We start from the raw sequence: 25,245 nt of genomic DNA, 5'->3' as shown, positions 1-25,245 counted from the left end.
ATATTTAAGTGAATTACATTATAAAGACAACTTCCTGTTTGTTCCACCCTCAAAGCTGATATTACATTTAAACTATTATCTAAAAGTAAAGAATTAAAACAGTTAATGGTCTAAGGATATTGGCCCATTCATCAGGTTGATAAACATTCAGGTTGACTGGGGTTTCAGGATACTAGAGGAGTGGACTAACTGGTTTAATATACACCAGTCACACCCTCTAAACAAAAAAATACATTCCTTGAATGCCACACTTAAAGGATTTGACACACACTGCTAATCCAGAGAACCTGGGAACTAAAGCGTATTTGCGTAGTGTTATAGTGGTTTTAAAATTGAAATAACTCACCATGGTGCTCTCAAACACAGCTGCCTGCTCCTGATTATCCAGACCTGCCAAATGCTTCTGCAGTTCCAGCTTCGCTTTGGATGGATGTAGACCTGCACATAAACACAGTGTCATGCCATGTACAAAGTATGCACTGTTGAAGCCTGCAGAACTCGAAAATGAAATCCGGGAGCCAAAAATCTCTTGTAACCTTCTAATTCATGTTCTGATTACACCCCCCACCCCCCAATTAAATTCAATTCAATTCAATAGAAAAAAGTTATTTTAAGACAATTTATACTATTACTGTTTTATCTGTTTTTTTGATCACATCACTGAAGCCTTTGTGAGCATAACAGACTTCTTATGGACATTAAAACAAATCTTACCGACACCAATCCTTTGAATGATAGTGCATGTTTTCAATTAATGGGGGGGGCAACATTTTTTCCAAACTCCTTTTATGATTCGAGGGAAAACATCATTTTACTTTTAGAATGAACTGTCCCTTTAGTGTACAGGGAACCAATAAATCTGTCCCAAATACATGTGAGAGTCCACACTATAAGTTTTGCTACTCTAGACCTTTGACAGGTGCAAAACGTGAAGAGATCCAAAAATAAAGAGCACTGGACTGATACAGAGATAAAACATGAGTGATATGACAAACAGTAGACATCTCACCCTCTATTCTATCACACAGTTTGTGCAGCTGCTGCAAGGGACAGCTGTCACACTGCTGACTCTGGGTCCTACTGTTCTGCTGAAGGGCAGCCACAGAGAACGCCTGCTTCAAAGTCAACATGATCTCATCCACCTGAACATGAAAGAGTGACATTCACACTGAGCAGCTCTGAACATCTAACTTGACAGTATAGAAAGTGTAAAAAAACAATAACTGCATCCTGTAAAAATATTATTATTTACTGATAATTAAATAGCTAAAAATCTCATGAAGGGATTGAAATAGTTCATTTGCAACAGCTCATTTCCATTTGGCTTCCTATGTAAAAGACCACCCATGTATTGTATTTTTGTGCATAAACTGAACAATTAGCATTGTTTTCTATCTGCTGTTCTAACTGTTCTAACTTCTAACTGCTGTTCTGCTACAACACTTACAGAGCACTTTGTAGTTATCCTCACTTGACTAAAAAAAGATTATTATCAAAGATCCTAATTCTCCTATCCTCTCTAAAAGAATTAATACATTCTTCATCCCTTCATCAGTTCATCCATGTTTCTCACCAGAGCTTCGTTCGCACACTGGAAAACATAGCAAACAAACTGGCAGCCTCCACATTCCACCGACTCCCTGCATATGAAGCCAAAGTGGTCCACATGACGAATACCCTAAAGAAAGAAAGAAAGAGAAAATCATTAGGGGGAAAAAGAACAATGAGTCAACTAAACAACTACACTACTGATTTGCCACTCAAGAAAAATGTCTTATTTATTATCAATTACTGACCCAAAACTTTGGAATGATATCATATAAATACTAACATAGTACAACTTTTTATGTTGTATACCACTTACTAACAGGTTACAATGCCTCATTCGGAAAATGTTTAAATACTATAATGCAGCAAATGAATAAGAATATATAGAAAACAAGTGTGGACAAGTGCAAAGACAAAGGGCTGATTTCTTTTCAGCTATGTTAATGACGCTATGAATTCAGCTAGCTTGAGGTCTTGCTCAATCAAGCCTGATTGTTGATCAGATATCTATTTGACTAAAAGTCATTATGCAGACATAAGATATATAACCCCTGAAGCCCTGAGGGTATTTTTAGAGGGGTTTTTTGTCTGAATGACATGCACAAATTTAAAGAATCATAACTCCAAACACACACAGTAAATATAAATATTTATATATATATATATATATATATATATATATATATATATATATATATATATATATATATATATATATATATATATATATATATATATATATATTTATTATTATTTATTTATTTATTTAGACATGCAATAACCCAGGTAGGAATATGTGTTTTGCATCTGGATCTTTTGATGATAGCATAAAGTAATCAAAAGTTAAAGCATTTAGAAAAAAAGTAGCCATTGTGTTCGATCCCTGACATTTATAAAACTGTTGTTTAAATAATTTTATACATATTTCTTATTTGACATGCAATAACTCAGGAAGGAAATAAAATATCCCCAAAATATTTATTTTAAATATAAACTGAACGTTTCTTTTTATATTTTAAGAAAAAAAATTGTTTTATTACATTTGGAAAATCTAATGATGAGAAACTGATGATAAAATACATCATATTATTACAAAACTACGTATATTATGTATATTATATATTACATATATTAAATAATAACACAAAATAGGTATCATTTTAAAGTTTACAATCTCAGCTTTCCAATGCATCTATATTGGGGGTGTACCGGGGCGGTACACTTCTGGCTTAAGGGGTTAACCGGCTACAACAACAGCTTAGCATTAACATGACGAAACAGACCTGAGAACAGAAGGAAATCTCTCTGAAGCTCTTCTCTATGGCCACTTTCTTAGTGTCAGGACTTACAAGAAAGATCTGAGAACGCCCAATCTGCAAAAGACAGACACACATTAATAATAAATAAATGTGCATGAGTAGATAAAAATGATGGAGGGTGAAATTCACTTTTCAAAGAGTAAGTATATGCATGTGCGGACATTAAAGCCATTAATGATAGCTCTTCCTGGGATGCTGACCAAATGTTATCAGAGCTGAGCCTGTTTTACAGTGTAAACAGCATGTGTGTGTGTGCATGTGTGTGGTTTCACCAGATGACCATGCACATATTTGCTCTGTGAGGCAAGACCTCAGCGCAACCACTATATTATTTGATCCACCTCCAGTTTTCCTCTGTAGTACTACAGATGAGATCATAACTTCATAGTTTTAGATACACCGAGCATACATTCATCCAGGATATTCATTGACGAGCTGGATGAGAGAGAGAACTTAAAATAAACCATTGTGTCGTTGCTTTATTTCTCTGTTCACCCTTTGTGCGAAAATATCCAGCTTGCTACACATTATATGATCCTAAATACACAGATGAGGCTAAATACACATTATGACAACCTAATATTGTGTACCCAATTTTGCTGCTAAAACAGCCCTTATCTTTCGAGGCATGGACTCCACTAAATCCATGAAGGTGTGCTCTGGTATAAGGTACCAAGATGTTAGCAGCAGATCCTTAAGTCCTGTAAGATGCCACACGAACCAGCCTTCGCTCCCCACGTGCATCACCACCCATGACCCTCCACCCATGACCACATTTGATACTGACCACTGCATACCTGGAACACCCCATAAGAGCTGTAGTTTTGGAGATGCCCTGACCCAGTCATCTAGCCATCACAATTTGGCCCTTGCCAAATTTGCTCAAATCTTTACTTATACTAGCCCATTTTTCCTGCTTCTAACTAACCAACTTTGAGGACACATTTTTCACTTGCTGCCTAATATATCCCACCCATTAGCAGGTGCCATGATAAATAGATAATCCATGTTATTCACTTTACTTAATGTTATGCCTGATCGGTGTATATACTGAAAAAAAAAACAATAGTACTTTAGGTTAATCAAAATACCATTTACTGAATCAAAACTCATAAAAATCAAGTCAGTAAGTGTCATTTGTTCATTCAGAAACCACTTTGATTCACAACTGAAATCATTTGTTAATCAAACACTAGTAATGCTGTGTGTTTTCTACGTGCAGCCAGCAAACTTGTGTTGTCTTTGTGATGAAAGTGACTGGGTCCTATAAAATAATAAATTCAATTCAAACTCACATCTTACAGCACAGCCACTCGATAAAGTACAGGAAACACTGCTTTGATTTATGGGGAAATTCTATCCTATCACTATGAATAGGATCACTGACTTCACAACTTTAGTAGAGAATGTTAAAAACACAAATTGTGCTTCCCCTATGGATTACTGATGAATGTTTTTAAATTACACAGAAGCAAACACATCACCACACATTCAATGTGACTTCCTTATCAAGAAAAGAACAAACAAATAAAACTGGAACAGAGTGACCACAATGCAACTTCATAATACAGAGGCTGCTTCTGCAGGCAATTCAGTCATTATTTTAAAATTGCCAACTGTGATGCTCCTTTGTTGCTATGTAATTTCCTGCTGAGGAGCTGACTGCTTCCAGTCAGTCAGAGAAACAGGAAGTGCTGATCAGATCTTGCAGTGCGTATCTTTTAACAAAAAAATTACACAGCACAATTCACATTTTAACTCTGTGTGCTTTTGGGCCAAACCATAACAATATAAGTGAGCAAATTCTTGTGTATTGTTGCTTTGCCTAATAAAATCACCAGCCAGCTAAACATCTATTTTAGAGGTCTGCTACCCAACGGTTTCCAAAAATGTTTCTGTTTCTGATAGTTGCGTGCAACAGCATATTGCAAAAAGGCATTTGATGCACAGACCTGCGCAGGAATACATTTTATTTCAAAATATATTACAACAGTTAATTGAGGGGTAAATTGAAATAATATTTAACTACATTACTAATACAAGCTGCCTTTGTGAGCATAAAAGGCTTCTTCAAAAAATACTACAGACTCCAAATTTTGGACAGTAGTTCTTTTTGTGAAATGTTTTTTATTTGAAGTGGACTATATTTCACTAAAACAAATGCTAATTGGTTTGATATTTTGTGACCTAATGCAAAGACATCCATACATTTTAAGTGTGATTAATTTGTACAAATACGTACAGGCCACTGCAGGAGTACAGATTTGTGTGAATCGAAGCAGTGAAGATTTTAGCACGGACTTGTTTAATGAGAATCTATATATGCTTCAGGCTACAACACTGACATACCATCATCCATACTCCACTTGAGAGAAAGGAACATGGAATTCAAGTGAGAGAAAAAGAGAGAGAATACACGGACGATAAAGAAAGAGGTAGGGGAATTGCCTCATAGCATGACTCAAAAAAATGACCATAAATACAGATCACACCTGCACAAATGTCCATGCATGCATATACATGCGTGCACACAAACCTCTCACACACTCTCACAAGCGTCACAATTACCACAAGTCATGTTGACAACACCACTGAACACACACTACAAAATGTTTAGTTGTGTGCCATATCTCCACAGAGAAATATTAAGATGACGAGAGCTTCTTCGGAAGCATTTAGCAGACTTTCAAAAAGGTTTTGCGCATGGCTTAAGGCATAATGTTGTGCTTTTTTGTTGATGTTGCTTACATGTTCAAGTAATGTCTATGCATTTTTTGGAAGAATCATCATATAATCTTGAATCGTATTTCTTATGAAAAAAGAAAGCATATCAACTAAAATCTGTTTTGTGGATTATGTTAGGAAAGCAGATTTTATGTGAAAAGGTCAGTGTGAAACGGATTTAGATGTGATTCACAAAAGAACACAAAAAAAAGGTCAGGGCTAACAAAGGCATAAGAGCTGTTCTTCTTTGTGACCCTGTGAATGCTTAGTAACCTCAGCAAAGGAGTATTAGTAGTAGTCGACCCATATTGGTTTTTGATGGTCAATGCCGAAAGCAGAATGCAGATGGCCGATATAAAGCTGATATATATTGATCATTTCCACTCACCTAAATGATTATTAGGAAGCAACACCATACTAATACTGTGTTTGACCCCCTTTCGCCTTCAGAACTGCCTTAATTCCACGTGGCATTGATTCAACAGGGTGCTGAAAGCATTCTTTAGAAATGTTGGCCCATATTGATAGGATAGCATCTTGCAGTTAATGGAGATTTGTGGGATGCACATCCAGGGCACGAAGCTCCCGTTCCACCACATCCAAAAGATGCTCTATTGGGTTGAGATCTGGTGACTGTGGGGGCCATTTTAGTACAGTGAACTCTTTGTAACCAGCAGCCACATCACCCTGTAGCCTAAAGGTACGTTCACACCAAACGCGAATAGAGCGTCTGGAGCGAATGTTAAGTCATGTTAAGTCAATGGAAAGGCGCGTTGACGTGCGTCTGGAGGTCCTGCGGCGCTATAAACGCGTTTCGTGCGGTGCGATGGACGCGATTCCGCCTCATTCGCGCGAAAAACGCAAATTTGAAGCGAATTGAGCGTCTTGCACGAGTGCCGCTTTTTGTGCATTCACAAGTTTGAGGCGAATTCGCGTCTACGCCCGAGTTGAAAATTTTGAACTTTGCCGTCAATTCGCACCGCGTTAACCAATGAGGAGCCTGCTTGCTGCTGCCACGTGATGATAAACTCTGCATATAATTAAAAAATACTGATATTTTGTCACTAAATGTAGGTTTAATGCTTTTCAGTTGATAATGTAGTTGTTTAAAGCTAAAATATGTGGTTTACCTAGGATGTTTTACTCATAGACAGAGCCTATTTAAAAAGAACACTCTTGCGTTTTTGGAGTTGTGAGATCCAGGCAATCTCCGGGCGCTCAGCGCTCATTAACCCCGGCGAGAGCAGCCTTTCCTCGGCCAGTCCTTCTAGCGTTTTCCGCTGGTTCGGATGTCTATGTAGAGGTTAAACAAGACATATACGTCGTATTGTGTACATCTAATGGCCGATCTTTGGTCCAATTAATCTATTGTTGCCTACCAAATCATTTTGACTGAGGGCAAAGTGAAGTTTCATAACATTATATTTTATATACATGCAGTGAAGATAATCCAGGTAGTGCGTTGGCTGAACCACGTGTGGCTGTTAATGCTTAATATATTTCACCTGGAGCGCCTTTAACGCGCATCTATTTCGCTTCAAATGCTCGATTTCTACGCGCATCCAATTAGCTGCGGACGCGCGAATGGATTCAAAAAAATGTTCACACGCCAAACTAGACACAGTAGACACGATTTTGACGCTCAATTCGCGTTTGGTGTGAACGTAGTGTAAGAATGGTTTCTCACTGAAGCTAAGCAGGGCTGAGCCTGGTCAGTACCTGGATGGGAGACCAACTGGGAAAACCAGGTAGCTGCTGGTAGAGGTGTTAGTGAGGCCAGCAGGGGGTGCTCACCCTGGGGTCTGTGTGGGTCATAACACCCCAGTATAGTGATGGGGACACTATACTGTCAAAGAGCACCGTCTTTCAGATGAGACGTTAAACCGAGTGCCCGACTCTCTGTGGTCGTTAAAAGTCTGGCACCAACAACCATGCCATGCTCAAAATTGCTTAAATCACCTTTCTTTCCCATTCTGACATTCAGTTTGGAGTTCACGAGATTGTCTTGACCAGGACCACACCCCTAAATGCATCGTAGCAACTGGCATGTGATTGGTTGATTAGATAATTGCATTAATGAGAAATTGAACAGGTGTTCCTAATAATCCTTTAGGTGAGTGTATATATATATTTGAATTAATATTGAATAAATTAGAAATAAATAATTTGAAAACAAGTTACAAGTCTTCAAATTAAACAGACTTATTTTAGATTGCAACTTCTTGATTCTGTAATCGTAATACAGTATTTTTCACAAATAGAGAAACAGTTTGAAATATGAATAAAAAGGAAGTACTGTAACCAACAAGGCACACAGTAATCAGGTAAGTGTGTGCGGGTGCGCACTGGGTTTTTTTTTTTTTTTCAAATAAAGACAATAATTTTACATACAGCACATAGTGAAAATGACATGAATGACATAGTGGTCAACTGAATATAACACAGCATAGTTTAAAATCAAGGATTTAAAGTTTGTTGATTGCGCAACTCCAGTGAAGCTGAACTTTTCTCCTGTCCACATGCAATTCACACAGAGCGACCAACACACAGAGTAACACATTCTTGCAGGCTACAAATGCACCCTTCAGAACATCTGACAGCTGGATTCGACTAAATCTGCAAGGTTTGTGAAATTAAATGTTTATTAGATATTCACGGATTTGTTTAAATTATATAAATGTGTATTTGCTGAATGCTGATGGTAAAACACTACTTGGCATTTCAAATATACTCATAAGCAGCACACGCCTATTATATAAAGATTAGTACTTTTGGATTATATCGACAGTCCTACCTCTGGTTCTATTGTTTATACTTGCGTGCATGTGCATGTGCATGCGTGTGTGTGTGTGTGTCTCACCGTGAACAGCATGGTTCTGTTTTCCTGTAGGCTAGTGGGTTGGACCCCAGTGGCTCCATCGGCAGCTCGTCGCTGGAGCTCCGGTGATAAGCCATTCTCATCCAATGCTTGCAGAAATGGAAAACTTTGATCTCTTTTGAAAAATAGAGGTCGTTTTCCTCCTCCATCTGCTCCCTCGTTTGTTCCATTGACCACCTGGAAGTGAAACACAATTATCTGTTAAGGTCAAAACTTACTTAAATATTTAAAGGAACACATTACTGTTTTTAGAAATAGGGCTTATTCAACTTTTTTCATACATTTAGATATGTGGGTGTTCCTTTAACATTTCAAAATGGTCAAGAGAGTGGTGAAAATGTATATAATATACATATTAAAAGTAGACATTTTAAATTATATAATAAATCAAAAATATTATATTGCATTAATAATAAAATATAATATTTGTAATAATATACTGACTAGACAAGTAAGTCAATAAACTGTGGGGAGGGATGTTTATTTAATTATTGCAGTTTTTGATTGAGTTGCATATTTTTTGCAAGATTTGAACAGATAGAAAACCCTACAATTATTTTATAATAATAACAATAATTATTGCATTTTTAATGCGCTTATGCAAAATCACATTCACATAACAAAAGTATTTTCTACATCAGTTAAATAAAAAATAAAAAACTGGTGCACAAAGTTTAATATAGTAGTATAACCACAATCTAGCATTATGTTTAGAATCGAAAAAAACTAAATTTGAGTGTAACCTGATTGAGTGAGAACGCCCGCCTGATGCCTGCTGCAAGTGAGCCTGTGACGCTGACACGTCCAAACTTCTCAATACACTCATCTATCAGTGCGGGTGGCGCTTTCTTGTGGGCCACCACCACTCGCCCACAAAACAGCACTTCAAACTTCTTAGCAAAGGCTGTTGCTGCATCGACTGTCGTTGCTGTGGAGCAGGAGGCATCTGGCTGATCGTTGCTAGGCAGAGATGAGGTAGTGTCTTCTTGTCGGGCAGAACTTTTGCCAGCCTGCCTGAGAGTGCTGATGATCTCTGGAACCTGGAGGACAGATGTGAAAGAGAAAAAGGATGAAGTCACTTCTGAAGTCACCAATATGCATCACAAAAATGTTCAGCCACCATTGCAACTGTATGCTCTATCTTCAGTCAGCCATACTCTAAAAAAAAAAAAAATCAATCTGAGAAACATGATAGACCATAAACTCACACTTCCATATCCTCACAATATTCTTAGAAGCTAGGATGATTATAAAAATTATACTTTGTTAAATTATAAAAACTCCTAGAAGTCATACATGGTGCATTTTTACATTGTGAATTACTACAGGTCCTTCTAAAAAAATTAGCATATGTGATAAAAGTTCATTATTTTCCATAATGTAATGATAAAAATTAAACTTTCAAATATTTTAGATTCATTGCACACCAACTGAAATATTTCAGGTCTTTTATTGTTTTAATACCTATGATTTTGGCATACAGCTCATGAAAACCCAAAATTCCTCATGAAATGAAAATCTCAAAAAAATTGCATATTTCATCCGACCAATAAAAGAAAAGTGTTTTTAATATAAAAAGTCGACTTTCAAATAATTATGTTCAGTTATGCACTCAATACTTGGTCTTTAATCCTTTTGCAGCAATGACTGCTTCAATGCGGCGTGGCATGGAGGCGATCAGCCTGTGGCACTGCTGAGGTGTTATGGAGGCCCAGGATGCTTCGATAGCGGCCTTAAGCTCATCCAGAGTGTTGGGTCTTGCGTCTCTCAACTTTCTCTTCACAATATCCCACAGATTCTCTATGGGGTTCAGGTCAGGAGAGTTGGCAGGCCAATTGAGCACAGTAATACCATGGTCAGTAAACCATTTACCAGTGGTTTTGGCACTGTGAGCAGGTGCCAGGTCGTGCTGAAAAACGAAATCTTCATCTCCATAAAGCTTTTCAGCAGATGGAAGCATGAAGTGCTCCAGAATCTCCTGAAAGCTAGCTGCATTGACCCTGCCCTTGATAAAACACAGTGGACCAACACCAGCAGCTGACATGGCACCCCAGACCATCACTGACTGTGGGTACTTGACATTGGACTTCAGGCATTTTGGCATTTCCTTCTCCCCAGTCTTCCTCCAGACTCTGGCACCTTGATTTCCGAATGACATGCAAAATTTGCTTTCATCCAAAAAAAGTAATTTGGACCACTGAGCAACAGTCCAGTGCTGCTTCTCTGTAGCCCAAAGTGGCTTGACCTGGGGAATGCGGCACCTGTAGCCCATTTCCTGCACACGCCTGTGCAAGGTGGCTCTGGATGTTTCTACTCCAGACTCAGTACACTGCTTCCGCAGGTCCCCCAAGGTCTGGAATCGGTCCTTCTCCACAATCTTCCTCAGGGTCCGGTCACCTCTTCTCATTGTGCAGCGTTTTTTGCCACACTTTTTCCTTCCCACAGACTTCCCACTGAGGTGCCTTGATACAGCACTCTGGGAACAGCCAATTCGTTCAGAAATTTCTTTCTGTGTCTTACCCTCTCGCTTGAGGGTGTCAATGATGGCTTTCTGGACAGGGTCGGGTCGGCAGTCTTACCCATGATTGCGGTTTTGAGTAATGAACCAGGCTGGGAGTTTTTAAAAGCCTCAGGAATCTTTTGCAGGTGTTTAGAGTCAATTAGTTGATTCAGATTATTAGGTTAATAGCTCGTTTAGAGAACCTTTTCATGATATGCTAATTTTTTAAGTTCATCAGGACCAACTGCCTTTCCTTTCTTCATCCTCTTTAAAGCTCTCCTAACTTCACCCTTGCTAATACTTTCTACTTCCTGGTCAACAATATTTACCTCTACAACTCTTCTCTCCCTGTCATTTTCCTCATTCATCAGTTCCTCAAAGTACTCCTTCCATCTTTCCCTCACCCTCCTGTCACCTGTCAAAACATTTCCATCTCTATCTTTAATCACTCTAACCTGCTGCACATCCTTTCCTTCTCTATCCCTCTGCCTCGCCAACCGATACACATCCCTCTCAACTCCTTACTATCTAACCTTGCATACGTGTCCTCATACTCTTTCTGTTTGGCCTTTGCCACCTCTATCTTAACCTCACGCTGCATCACCCTATATTCCTGTCTACTTTCCTCTGTCCTCTCACTGTCCTAGGGCTGCACGATAGTGGTAAAAATGATAATAACGATTATTTTGCTCGAAATCATAATCACGATTATTGATCATGATTATTCTGTCAAAAAGGGTAACGTTGTTTACCAACCTACTCTTCACCCAAAAGGCTTTTAGTTGGCACACCGACTTCATTTAACCAACTATGATAACTTCGCTAGATGGTAAATCAATACAAAACACATGGTTTTGGTGAACGCAAACTTTGTAATCTGTATTCACATTAGATTTTTAAAGCAACACAACTTGTTTGCAAATGAGACAAACCATATTCAGATTGCCCTGCAAATTCTTAAAGAAAAGAACAATGATATAAAAAAATGTCTGTGGCTGGGGACATTCTAAAACGCTTAAAGGGTTAGTTCAACCAAAAATGAAATTTCTTTCATTAATGACTCACCGCAATGTCGTTACACACCCGTAAGACCTCCGTTCATCCTCGGAACACAGTTTAAGATATTTTAGATTAAGTCCGAGGCCTTTCTGTCCTTTGAATGTAAATGTATGCCCACTTGCTGTCCACGTCCAGAAGGTAATGAAAACATCATCAAAGTAGTCCATATGTGGCATCAGTTGGTTAGTTAGACTCAAACTTTTAAAGTGTCAACAATACATTTTGGTCCAAAAATTAAAAGAAATACGACTTTATTCAGCATTGACCTCAACAGAGGTCTTACGGGTGTGGAACGACATTGGGGTGAGTCATTAATGAAAGAAATTTCATTTTTGGGTGAACTAACCCTTTAATGTGAAAAATGCTTAATGTGGCTTAATGCACTGACAGTAATATTAAAAGACCAAACACTTTACAAATCATAAATCATAGGGTTGCCAGATTGCACAGATTAAGTAAACACTGGGAAGAAAGTATAACTTTGTACCTGGCAACCACAAGCATGACTGCTAGTGGAGGCTTGTTATCAACGCAAACCCCAAAGAAAAAACACATTTTAAGAATAAACAACGAGCGGACCAATATCGTGAGGATTATTTAAAATCCATTGACAGAAGCAGATAGTTATCACGATTAAAATACGATTAATCGTGCAGCCCTACACTGTCCCACTTCTTCCTAGCTAACCTCTTCCTCTGGATACTCTCCTGGACTTCCTCATTCCACCACCAAGTCTCCTTGTCTTCTTTCCTCCTTCCAGATGACACACCTAGCACCTTTCTACCTGTCTCCCTGATCACTTTGGCTGTAGGAGTCCAGTCCTCTGGAAGCCCTTCTTGACCACCTAAAGCTTGTCTCAGCTCCTCCCTGAAAACCACACAGATCCTTTTCCAACTTCCACCACTTTGTCTTCTGCTCTGCCTTTACTCTCTTCATCTTCCTCACCACCAGTCGTCGTCTTACACACCACCATCCTATGCTGTCTAGCTACACTCTCACCTACCACTACTTTACAATCGCTAATTTCCATCAGATTACAGCGTCTACATAAGATATAGTCCACTTGTGTGCTCCTGCCACCACTCTTATATGTCACCCTGTGTACCTGCCTCTTTTGAAAGTACGTGTTCACCACAGCCATCTCCATACTTTTAGCAAAGTCTACCAACCTCTGTCCTTCTGGGTTCCTTTTCTGAAACCAAACCTGCGCATCACTTCCTCGTCCCCACTATTTCCTTCCCCAACATGTCCATTCAAATCTGCCCCTTTCACTACTCTCTCACCTTTGGAAACAGTCTGCATCACTTCCTCCAACTCGCTCCAGAATCTGTTTCTCATCTTGCTTACAACCTACTTGTGGAGCATAGGCACTAACAACATTCAACATCACACCGTCAATATCCAGCTTCAGACTCATCAACCTATCTGACACTCTCTTTACCTCCAGAACATTCTTCACAAACTCCTCCTTTAGGATCACTCCATTATAAAACAGTTTAAACCCTGCTCCAATGCTTCTAGCCTGGCTCCCTTTCCACCTGGTCTCCTGGACACACAGAATGTCAACTTTCCTCCTCTGCATCATATTTACCAGTTCTCTGCCTTTACCTGTCATTGTACCAACATTTAAAGTCCCTGCTTTAAGTCCTAAACACCTGCCTTTCCTCTTCTCTCTCTGCCTATGGATACGCCTTCCTCCTCTAACACACTTTCCTCCTCTCCTTCTTTGACTAACAGTAGCCCAATTTCCACCAGTGCCCTGTAGGTCAGCGGCACTGATGGCGGTTGTTGTTAACCCGGGACCCAACCGATCTGGTATGGAAGTCATATTCGTGATTCGCATAATGAACTGCACAACCCGGACCATTTATTTGCTGGGCTCAAAGTTCAAACGCCAACTTCCTAGAGCACATGAGTTTACTCGCCGATCTGTCTCAGTGGGTGCGTTTACATGCACGTTCTTAAGCTGATTATGCCTAATAAGCCGACAATGAACATGGTCATGTAAACGCTGTAGCCCGTTTTCTTTTATTGGAGTAAGGTCATAAACGCCGTAAGCATAAACCGGTCGGGACAGGTAGTTTTTTGCCTCTTACCTCGATTTCGTGCTGCATGTAAACGCATTAACCTGCTTTCTCTCGGCTTATTGACGCGCGCATGCGTGATAGGTGACAAAAACACAAACTTACAGACAGAGCGAGCTAGTGTTTTGCATGAAATAAGGACATATATCACCATATATCACAAACGCAGACTCTTTTAAGACCCAGAAAACTGTAAAGTTGTGTTTTCTTCTCATGCAATAGAAGTAAAAGAGCTTCAGTCAAAACGCTGCATCTGTAACTGCATGAGAGATAATATGAGCCGTAATCTCCCGCTGACACAGTGCACGCTTTATTTAACATCACAACTGACGTAACATTTGAAAAACTCAGATATACGGACATTATTATTTTTGAGGTCACTACATAATAACCCGGTTTATTAATAAAGTCATGTAAACGTGGGTTACTTGCATTGTCAGTTTAATGGTGTGCATGTAAACGGGGAAAACTGGTTATTTTAATAAGCAGATTTTTTGAGTTATCAGTTCACTGGTGTGCATGTAAACGCACCCAGTCAAGTAACCACTGAACTGATTATGGTTTTTCAATCTACAAATTGCCATCATTTACGATGGCTTCAATATAGAAACATTAACTGCACCTTGTTATTGAGGCAGAAATGTGGGATATTCATATCAAATTCTATTTTATTATTAATGTAAACATGTATTAAATGTATTAAAGGAGTTATGGAATATAACTACAGTATTTTAACATGGGGTTGAGGTGCTATGTGTGTGGTTTTAACTGTGGTTACCATGTGTATGCTACTATGGAAGACCAATGATTTATTTTAATAAAGCTCAAATGGTCAGAATAGTTAAATGTTTCTTTATAGAAATAAGGTTGTAACAATTTTTACAGATGTATTTGTTTTTATTAATGACAATCCTAACTTAAGCTGCTACTACAGTTAACCCAAGCTACTGTCAAATGTGCATTTCTAAGACATGTAATATTAATGGCAGACTGCACTGCAAAATGTACTGAAGATATGCCTCTTAGTCAGACAGCACACACCCGTATCATGATTTGAAAAACGATAATCACCTGTTATTTATATATTTATTTTGTTATGGAAAAGTGACTGGAAAAGTGTAAAGAGTTTAAAAGAAAATTTTAAAAGAAACCATAATTTACTGTCTAGTTTCTACAACATAGGAGCAAAAATCTGCCTTTAAACTTGAAAGAAATAAAGATTTGACATTTATCATGAAAATTATTGATATTGACTTGTATGAAAAACTTTATTGTGATAATTTGTTTTGTTTTTTGTTGGCCATAAGACCCAGGCCTGGGTTCATCAGTTGCTTTTTATGCTTTATAAGATTGAAAATTATCTGATTACTTTTGTAAGTAATAGAATACACCTTCACCAGACAATTTCATGCATCGTTCCTGTCCATGAGAGAAATAATGGGACAACAAAAAGTTGTTTAAGTATGCATAACAGCATAACAGAGTTACATTCCTTTGCAGAAAGGCTATTCCGCACTAACAAAGCAATACTACTCTATAGATATTTCCCTTGATACTAAAAAGAGTGAAGCTACTGGAGCATTTCAGGTATTTAAGGGCTGGGACTGTAGATATTTTTCAAAAATCCTATTTTAAACAAGGCTAAAAAACAGATATTCAGTTGCAAAGGTTGTGCATTTTGTCATTCTCAACAGGCAGTGGTTGAACAAGTCAGGAGCACTTATGTGTTAATTGGATAACGTGTTTACAGTGTATTTATGCCATCACGGCACGGCAGGCACACCCATGTACTTATATTTATCAAGACAATTCATGGTATTAAAAACATACTATTTCAGATCTAGTTCACCAACAGACTACAGCAAAAATGGTCACCAAAAGAGTATGTCGTTCATTTTTCTGCTAATCAAATCTTAATTCACTGGTATGCAGAGCTAAGTCAAAGTCTATTTCAACAACATCCATAGAAAAAACAAAAAGTCAAACAGGCTGGCCCAGGAGAAAACATTGGGCGAACATTGGGAAAATACCTCAGGCTATTAGTACAAGCTCAATTTGGAGTTGTTTCATAAGCACTGAATGGTACAGGCATGTGACCAGAAATTCAGTGTATTTCCAACACAATTTACTAAGTCTTGTATTCTCATTCAGTAGCTATAAAAGTATGATATTGCCACCTCTTTTGATAGTCTTTCATGGGTCATACACATTACCAAGGGGTCAAACAGTGTACTATGTAGTAGTACTTGAACTAGTAATGGAATGCTGAATGTGCAGTGGCCCCGAAACTTGGACATGTCCCAGATAAAGATGCTGTAACCGATTTTGTTGATTTTTTTCACATGCTCTCTGTAAAGAGCAAAAAATGGGGAATGGCCCTCACTTTTCTTGCATATCAGAAAACAATCAGGGGTGCATTTCCCAAAAGCATAGTAAGCCACCTATTGTCAAATATTCTGTCATTATCAGCACATGGGTCTGTGTTTCCCGAACATATAGTTTCACCGAACATTCGCAAACAACCTCGCAAAGTTGTAAGGTTGGAAGACAGTTCTTGGCCTATAGTTAAAAGCATATTCTTTTTTGTATGGCATGTGGATTTGAAAAATCTTGAGCAAAATAAGCAAGCTGGCATTCAGTACAATTTATATCTTTCATTTCGAATAGGCCTGTCCAATAATATACAAATGTAATTTATTTCTTTAGATTTAAAGCACTGTTTTTGAAGAGTGCGCATGTGCGTGCATGCTCTATAGGCCTACTTAAGAAAAATAATATGATTGTAAATAAAGCTAAATAACTGGGGAAAACAAGAGAAAGTCCTTAGATGCCATGTCTGTACCTTTAGCAAAAAAACTGGCATTTAATTCGATCTCAGTTAAAATAATTTATCACTCCACCACCTGCGTGACATCAATAACCACCATGGCTGAACGACAAATTTGCGACGATACGGTTTTAGGAAACAGTCGTGACTAGCTAGTTGATTTCTTCAACGATGCATCGCACTATGGTAGTTAAGGACCCCAGACCAGCCATTCTCTGCCAGTGAATCATTTTGCATGCTCAGATTTGCAAGAATCCGGTTGGTGGACATATGATGCTTACGTTGCCTTTAAAAACACACAAATGACAGCATTACAAAAATATCACAACATTACAAAGGAAGTTGCATGAGTAACTAGCTGACTAATCAAAGCATTAAGAACTCCTGAAGACAACAAAAAAGCAAGTGGCATTTAAGAAAAACATTTGTTGCATTTCGTAAAACAATATATTCTGTTCAAAATGAAGACACAAATTGGATACCTTCTCCTTCTTAAATGTTACAACAAATGACCTTGGGTGAAAATGGATAAAAGTGACATTAGTTCTGAGAAAAGCTCTTGCATCATTTGTTTGCAGATGCAACTTAGTTAGATTTTTTAATTGTGGCTTAAAGTGAGCAAATATGTTTTGTGGCCACAGTTCATTATATATACACAATACACACAGGGAAAGAGGGTGACTAGTCAATTAGAAAAGAGAATGCCATTAACAAGTATAGTTGGTACTGTGAATGCACTGGTTTAAAAGTACTAAACTCTCAATTATCAGATGTAGATGTGGAGTAACAGGATCAGCTAAAGAACTCTTCAAAAGGCCATCAAAGCAATCGCACAGCTGAAGGTTTCTGAATGAGCGCTTTTTATTAGAGCACTGCCACTGGTCAGAAACCAATCCAGTGCATGTGTTACCTTGAGTGTAGATATCAAAGCATTTTCTTTTTTATGTGCCTGCATGGGTCTGATTCAGAATGCACTAATGTGAGTCAAAGTGTGTGCATGTTTATGTAAAATCGGTTGGGCCTGATCATCAGAATTTCAGGATATGAGAACAGGATACTGTGATGAATACTGACTCATCAGGCCATCCTTAAAAATATTTTGGTTTGCAGTAACAGTAAAAATTTTTTAAAAAAGGGTCGGTAGGTAGGTCTATATTTTTTTTTTTCAAATTTTAATACAAAAAAAAAAAGTACATTTTTGGTGATGGTGATTACGTAGGTATGAATTTAGACAAATTGGCATATCGTGACATCACTGACTGGGTCTTCAAGCCGTGCCTTCGGGCGTGTAGGCTAATTGCAGGCTATATAGACAACAAACAAATTGAAATATTTGTCAAAAACATGTTTATTGCATAAATTTCAGGTGCATTCTTTAAGAAAAGGGTCCAACCACCAGCTAGCTGTCATTGACTCAAAGCTGTCAACCCTCCCTTTTTTTCTGGGTTTCTCACGTATTTTAGCTCTTTTCCCGCTGTCTTCCCATTTTAGTATTTTCCCGTGATAGGTTTCTTATTTTTATGCTCGATTGTGTTAACTCAGAACACGCAACTATCTGTGTCTCTGAAGTGGCTTGCACTTCTTGCCAGACCAACGCATCTGGTGATATAGACTAGTGCATTTGAATATTAAAAAGCAAAAAGTTGTTTTTATGAATTCAATTAATTAAGTAGCTATAACCAGCTATTCAATCAAGAGCAGTGAGTGAGTCCTTATCTTTTGTTTGACAGACAGCAGTAAAGGCTACTGCCCCTTTAAGACCTAATACAGAGATATGCATCGTCTTTCTCAACTGTATAAAGTTCTCTTAAGGGATATAGACTGTCTGATGGATACTCATCAAGATCGACATGTTGACATACTTTTTGTGTGAGTTTATCCGTTCAAACGCAAGACTTGAAAGAACTCAATATTTGCGCGCTGTGAGACGTGCGCGCGCTGCGCACAGAGACAGATCTTCTCTCACTGCGGGTTCTCATTCGCGTCTTCTGGCGAATATACTGAGTGATGATGGCGAAAAGGACTGGTCATACGGCAGCACTCGCATGCATTGAACACAGTTTACAAATATAGACCGTTTTGCCCATGTTTTCTTTTATTATCGCTGTTGTAGTGCACGTCAGAACCATACATAAAGCATTATTTTACTGCGGTCAAGCCAGCCGCGCTTCGAAAATACACGGTCAAGCCAGCCGCCCTTTTTTTTTGTATGCGCGTCTAATAGTGCTCTTACGGTATGGGTGCTGGAAGCGGTCAAAATGGTTTTAAAGACTCTGTAATAAAGGCGTTTCATTTATACTTTTGCATTTGTCCCTAAAAAGAGTAAGACCATCATTTTTCATCTTATTAGGACACAGAAAATACAATTTAATGTTTTAAATAAACATGACTTATTTTTATTTTAATGTTTGCATATGCTATACATTAATTATTATACGTAATTTATTTTTATTTTTATAACTTTTTGATTGTAATGTTTTCTTATACTATACATTAATTACTATACATAACTTATTAATTTTATTGTTATTACTTTTTATTTTAATTCATAGTTAAGTATAATATATGAATTATTATGCATAATGTATTACTATTAATTATATTACTATGATTTTAATGTTTTATAGGCTATATTATAATAATAATTATATATTATTATTATTACAATGAATTTGTTAATATTCATGTTAAAATAATACATCATTAATGTTCATTTTTTTATGTTGGTATACGCTATACATTAATTATTATACATTTATTAATTTAAATTGTATTATATATATATATATATATATATATATATATATATATATATATATATATATATATATATATATATATATATATATATATATATATATATATATATAATATATTTTATTTGTAAAGCCCTTTTCATAGTTAAAAACAATCCCAAAGTGCTACACATAAAACAAATAAAACAAAATTAAAAACTGGGAAAAAAGAAAAAGAAAAAAAAAAATTATTAGCAAAAAGTAAAAAAAATGCTTGTTTAAATATATATATATATATATATATACATATATTATTACTATTAATTAATGTTATTCATCCTTATATCTAAATTAATGTTACTTTTTTAATGTTTGTATATGCTGAACATTAATTATTAGTCATAATGTATTAATTTTAATTGTATTCATGTTTTTTATTTTAATGTTTTATATGTATTATATATTAATTATTATACATTCATTACTATTAATAATGTTAATATTCATGTTAATTATCATACATCATTAATGTTACTTTTTATACATAATTTATACAAGCACTTGCTCTGTTCAATTTTCAAAAAAATCATAGAAATCTTTCCTTCATAGGTTTGCTCATTCTGTCAATTGATATTTGTTCAGAGTGACCCTGACTATTACTGTATTTATTTACAAGTCATTTTACTGTATAGTTTTGGAGAAAAGTACAGTCAAACTCGCCCCAACAGTCATTTAAGCACTTACAGTCCAATATTCAAAAAATCATAAAAATCTTTCCTTCATAGGTTTGCTCATTCTGTCAGTTGATATTTGTTCAGAGTGACCCTGACTATTACTGTATTTATTTACCAGTAATTTTACTGTATAATTTTTGAGAAAAGTACAGCCAAACTCGCCCCAACAGTCATTTAAGCACTTACAGTCCAATATTCAAAAAATCATAAAAATCTTTCCTTCATAGGTTTGCTCATTCTGTCAGTTGATATTTGTTCAGAGTGACCCTGACTATTACTGTATTTATTTACAAGTCATTTTACTGTATAATTTTTGAGAAAAGTACAGTCAAACTCGCCCCAACAGTCATTTAAGCACTTACAGTCCAATATTCAAAAAATCATAAAAATCTTTCCTTCATAGGTTTGCTCATTCTGTCAATGGATATTTGTTCAGAGTGACCCTGACTATTACTGTATTTATTTACAAGTCATTTTACTGTATAGTTTTGGAGAAAAGTACAGTCAAACTCAGCAAAAAACCAAAAGTGAATTCAAACACTGTCCAATTTTCAAAAATTCATAAAAATATTTCCTTCATAGGTTTGCTCATTCTGTCAGTTGATATTTGTTCAGAGTGACCCTGACTATTACTGTATTTATTTACAAGTCATTTTACTGTATAGTTTTGGAGAAAAGTACAGTCAAACTCGCCCCAAAAGTGAATTCAAACACTGTCCAATTTTCAAAAATTCATAAAAATATTTCCTTCATAGGTTTGCTCATTCTGTCAATGGATATTTGTTGAGAGTGACACTGACTATTACTGTATTTATTTACAAGTCATTTTACTGTATAGTTTTTGAGAAAAGTACAGTCAAACTCGCCCCAACAGTCATTTAAGCACTTACAGTCCAATATTCAAAAAATCATAAAAATCTTTCCTTCATAGGTTTGCCCATTCTGTCAATGGATATTTGTTCAGAGTGACCCTGTCTATTACTGTATTTATTTACCAGTCATTTTACTGTATATTTTTGGAGAAAAGTACAGTCAAACTCGCCCCAACAGTCATTTAAGCACTTACAGTCCAATATTCAAAAAATCATAAAAATCTTTCCTTCACAGGTTTGCTCATTCTGTCAATGGATATTTGTTCAGAGTGACCCTGACTATTACTGTATTTATTTACAAGTCATTTTACTGTATAGTTTTGGAGAAAAGTACAGTCAAACTCAGCAAAAAACCAAAAGTGAATTCAAACACTGTCCAATTTTCAAAAATTCATAAAAATATTTCCTTCATAGGTTTGCTCATTCTGTCAGTTGATATTTGTTTAGAGTGAACTTGACAATTACTGTATTTATTTACAAGTAATTTTACTGTATAGTTTTGGAGAAAAGTACAGTCAAACTCGCCCCAACAGTCATTTAAGCACTTACAGTCCAATATTCAAAAATTCATAAAAATATTTCCTTCATAGGTTTGCTCATTCTGTCCGTTGATATTTGTTCAGAGTGAACTTGACAATTACTGTATTTATTTACAAGTCATTTTACTGTATAGTTTTGGAGAAAAGTACAGTCAAACTCGCCCCAACAGTCATTTAAGCACTTACAGTCCAATATTCAAAAAATCATAAAAATCTTTCCTTCATAGGTTTGCTCATTCTGTCAATGGATATTTGTTCAGAGTGACCCTGACTATTACTGTATTTATTTACAAGTCATTTTACTGTATAGTTTTGGAGAAAAGTACAGTCAAACTCAGCAAAAAACCAAAAGTGAATTCAAACACTGTCCAATTTTCAAAAATTCATAAAAATATTTTCTTCATAGGTTTGCTCATTCTGTCAATGGATATTTGTTCAGAGTGACCCTGACTATTACTGTATTTATTTACAAGTCATTTTACTGTATAGTTTTTGAGAAAAGTACAGTCAAACTCGCCCCAACAGTCATTTAAGCACTTACAGTCCAATATTCAAAAAATCATAAAAATCTTTCCTTCATAGGTTTGCTCATTCTGTCAATGGATATTTGTTCAGAGTGACCCTGTCTATTACTGTATTTATTTACAAGTCATTTTACTGTATAGTTTTGGAGAAAAGTACAGTCAAACTCGCCCCAACAGTCATTTAAGCACTTACAGTCCAATATTCAAAAAATCATAAAAATCTTTCCTTCACAGGTTTGCTCATTCTGTCAATGGATATTTGTTCAGAGTGACCCTGACTATTACTTTATTTATTTACAAGTCATTTTACTGTATAGTTTTGGAGAAAAGTACAGTCAAACTCAGCAAAAAACCAAAAGTGAATTCAAACACTGTCCAATTTTCAAAAATTCATAAAAATATTGAGACGTTCCCTTTCGAGGGAACTTCACACTGCGTCCACTAGGGACAGCTTAGGGAACGAAATACCAAAACGCCATAATACCAAATGCCTGTCATGTGAAACTGTGGCACATTCAAGACAGGAGCACTGAATAACCTGGAGCACACTCCAGGTCAAGATCATAGTATCTCACAAACGCGAGAGGCGAGGACCAACCAGCCGCGTCGCAGACTTCTTTGAGGGAAACCCCTGATACCAAGGCCTTAGAGGCCGCCATACTCCTAGTAGAGTGGGCTCTGACAGCTAATGGACACTGCTGATCAGAAGACCCATAAGCCAGTGAGATAGCCTCTACTATCCACTTGCTCATTGTATGTTTGGACGCAGGGAGACCCCTGTTATGAGGTCCAAAACAAACAAACAATTGATCTGCTTTCCTCCACAGGGCAGCTCTGTGGACATAAGCATCCAGTGCTCACACTGGACATACAAGGTTCAAGCTTTCCTGGTCTGAATTAACAAATGGAGGAGGACAGAGAGCTTGCAGCACTATAGGCCGTGGAACATTGGTTAACACCTTCGGAACATACCCTAATCTAGGGTAAAGGAAAGCTTTAACCATCCCTGATGCAAACTCCAAGCACGAAGGGGATATTGATAAGGTCTGAAGGACTCCTACTCTCTTAACAGAAGAGATGGCAAGAAGGAAGATGGTTTTCAGAGTCAGAAACCTTTCTGAGATAATGTCAAGTGGCTCAAACGGAGCCGCAGATAAACCTTCCAACACTATAGCCAAATCCCAAGTAGGAACTCTAGTGCGCACTGCAGGCCTCAGCCTCTTAGTGCCACGAAGGAAACGAGTTACCAACGGGTTCCTCCCCACAGTGATACCATCCACAAGGGCATGGTAAGCTGAAATAGCTGATATATACACATTTAGTGTAGAAGGGGTTAACCTGGAAGAGAAACAAACTTTGAGAAATTCTAGCACTTAACGGACAAGGCAGTTGACTGGATCTAACTGTCGTTCTTGACACCAAGAAGTGAACAACCTCCAGGGCATATAGTCTCCTCATGGATGGAGCTCTGGAGCTAAGAATGGTCTCCACTACCTTGGTAGAGAGACCAGTGGCCAAACCCACAGGTTCCACATTTCTGGGCGGGGGTGAAATATTGAGCCCTCCGCCTGAGATGGAAGATTCCTCCTGATGGGAATCTTCCATGGTGAGCCATCGAGCAGTTTTACGAGGTTCGAGAACCAAATCCGGCTCGGCCAGTAAGGAGCTACTAGCAGTAGACTTATCCCCTCCCGGCGAACTTTCTCCAGAACTCCCTGGAGCAGAACAACTGGGGGAAATGCGTACAGACGCCGCCTTGGCCACGTCTGCACCATGGCATCCAGTCCCAGAGGAGCTGGATGTGTCGAAGAGAACCAGAGTGGACAGTGCGTCGTATTCTGAGACGCAAACAGATCCACCTCCGCCTGGCCATAAATTTCCCAAATGAGCTTCACCACCTCGGGGTGAAGTCTCCATTCCCCTGGCCTCAGCCCCTGTCTTGACAGGATGTCCGCTCCTATATTCTGGCCCCCCCGGGAAAAAGATTGCTCTCAAGGAGCGTAACTTCCCCAGAGACCACAGGAGGATCTGGTGCGCCAGCTTGCACAGTGGGTGCGAACGCAGACCCCCCTGACAATTTACAAAGGAAACCACCGATGTGTTGTCTGTACGGATCAACACATGATGGCCCCTCAGGTCCGGGAGGAAGAACTTCAACGCATTGAAGACTGCCATCATCTCCAGGCAGTTGATGTGCCACGAAAGATGATGGTCCCCCCACAGACCCTGGGCTGAGTGGACTTCCATTACCGGTCCCCAGCCCGTGAGAGAGGCATCTGTCGTCAGGGTGACTCGATGACATTGTGCCCCAACACCGGACCCTGGGACAGGAACCAGGCTTCCTTCCATATGACCAAGGCGCGGAGACACCACCCCATGATCTTGATCATACGAAAAGGGTTCCCCCTCGGGGAAAACCCTCTGGTCCTGAGCCACCACGGTAAGGGCCTCATGTACAGCAGACCAAAAGGAATCACGTTGGACGCAACTGCCATTAACCCCAGCAACTTTTGAAACTGCTTGACAGTGAATGACTGGCCTAGTTTTACTCTCTTTACAGCTGACAGAATCGCAGCGATGCACGTGGGTGAAAGCACTGCCCACATTGCTACAGAATCCCAAACCACGCCTAGAAAAGTGGTCCTCTGTACTGGAGAAAGCACACTCTTCTTCGCGTTCAGCCTCAACCCCAACTTTTGAATATGCGTGAGGACGACATCTTGATGCCGAACCGCCATCTCCTGCAACTGTGCCAGAATCAGCCAGTCGTCTATATAGTTCAGAATGTGTATGCCCTGCAGCCTGAGCGGGGCCAAGTCTTGCCTGGAGACAAAACATCTAATTCTTGCAATATTTTTTAGATGATAGTAAGCTGATTTAGTTATTGCTTTGACATGATTAC

At 38.0% G+C, this 25,245-nt stretch overlaps 1 protein-coding gene across 6 annotated transcripts in view; it reads right to left on the bottom strand.

Moving 5' to 3' along the window:
- tbc1d1 (TBC1 (tre-2/USP6, BUB2, cdc16) domain family, member 1) overlaps positions 1-25,245 on the bottom strand; it is a 111,298-nt gene that overhangs the window by 40,333 nt on the left and 45,720 nt on the right. For all 6 annotated transcript variants that reach the window (XM_067441848.1, XM_067441847.1, XM_067441849.1 and 3 more), the window contains 6 exons: positions 9,213-9,509; positions 8,452-8,646; positions 2,832-2,921; positions 1,574-1,678; positions 1,010-1,142; positions 347-438 (listed from right to left, as the gene is read on the bottom strand). In XM_067441848.1, the coding sequence (XP_067297949.1) occupies positions 347-438; positions 1,010-1,142; positions 1,574-1,678; positions 2,832-2,921; positions 8,452-8,646; positions 9,213-9,509 (912 nt within the window). The remainder of the gene's footprint in view (positions 1-346; positions 439-1,009; positions 1,143-1,573; positions 1,679-2,831; positions 2,922-8,451; positions 8,647-9,212; positions 9,510-25,245) is intronic.

The sequence above is a fragment of the Pseudorasbora parva genome, chromosome 4 (genome assembly GCF_024679245.1).
Source record: "Pseudorasbora parva isolate DD20220531a chromosome 4, ASM2467924v1, whole genome shotgun sequence".
NCBI lineage: Eukaryota > Metazoa > Chordata > Actinopteri > Cypriniformes > Gobionidae > Pseudorasbora > Pseudorasbora parva.
This window is presented reverse-complemented; position numbering and strand designations above follow the sequence as displayed.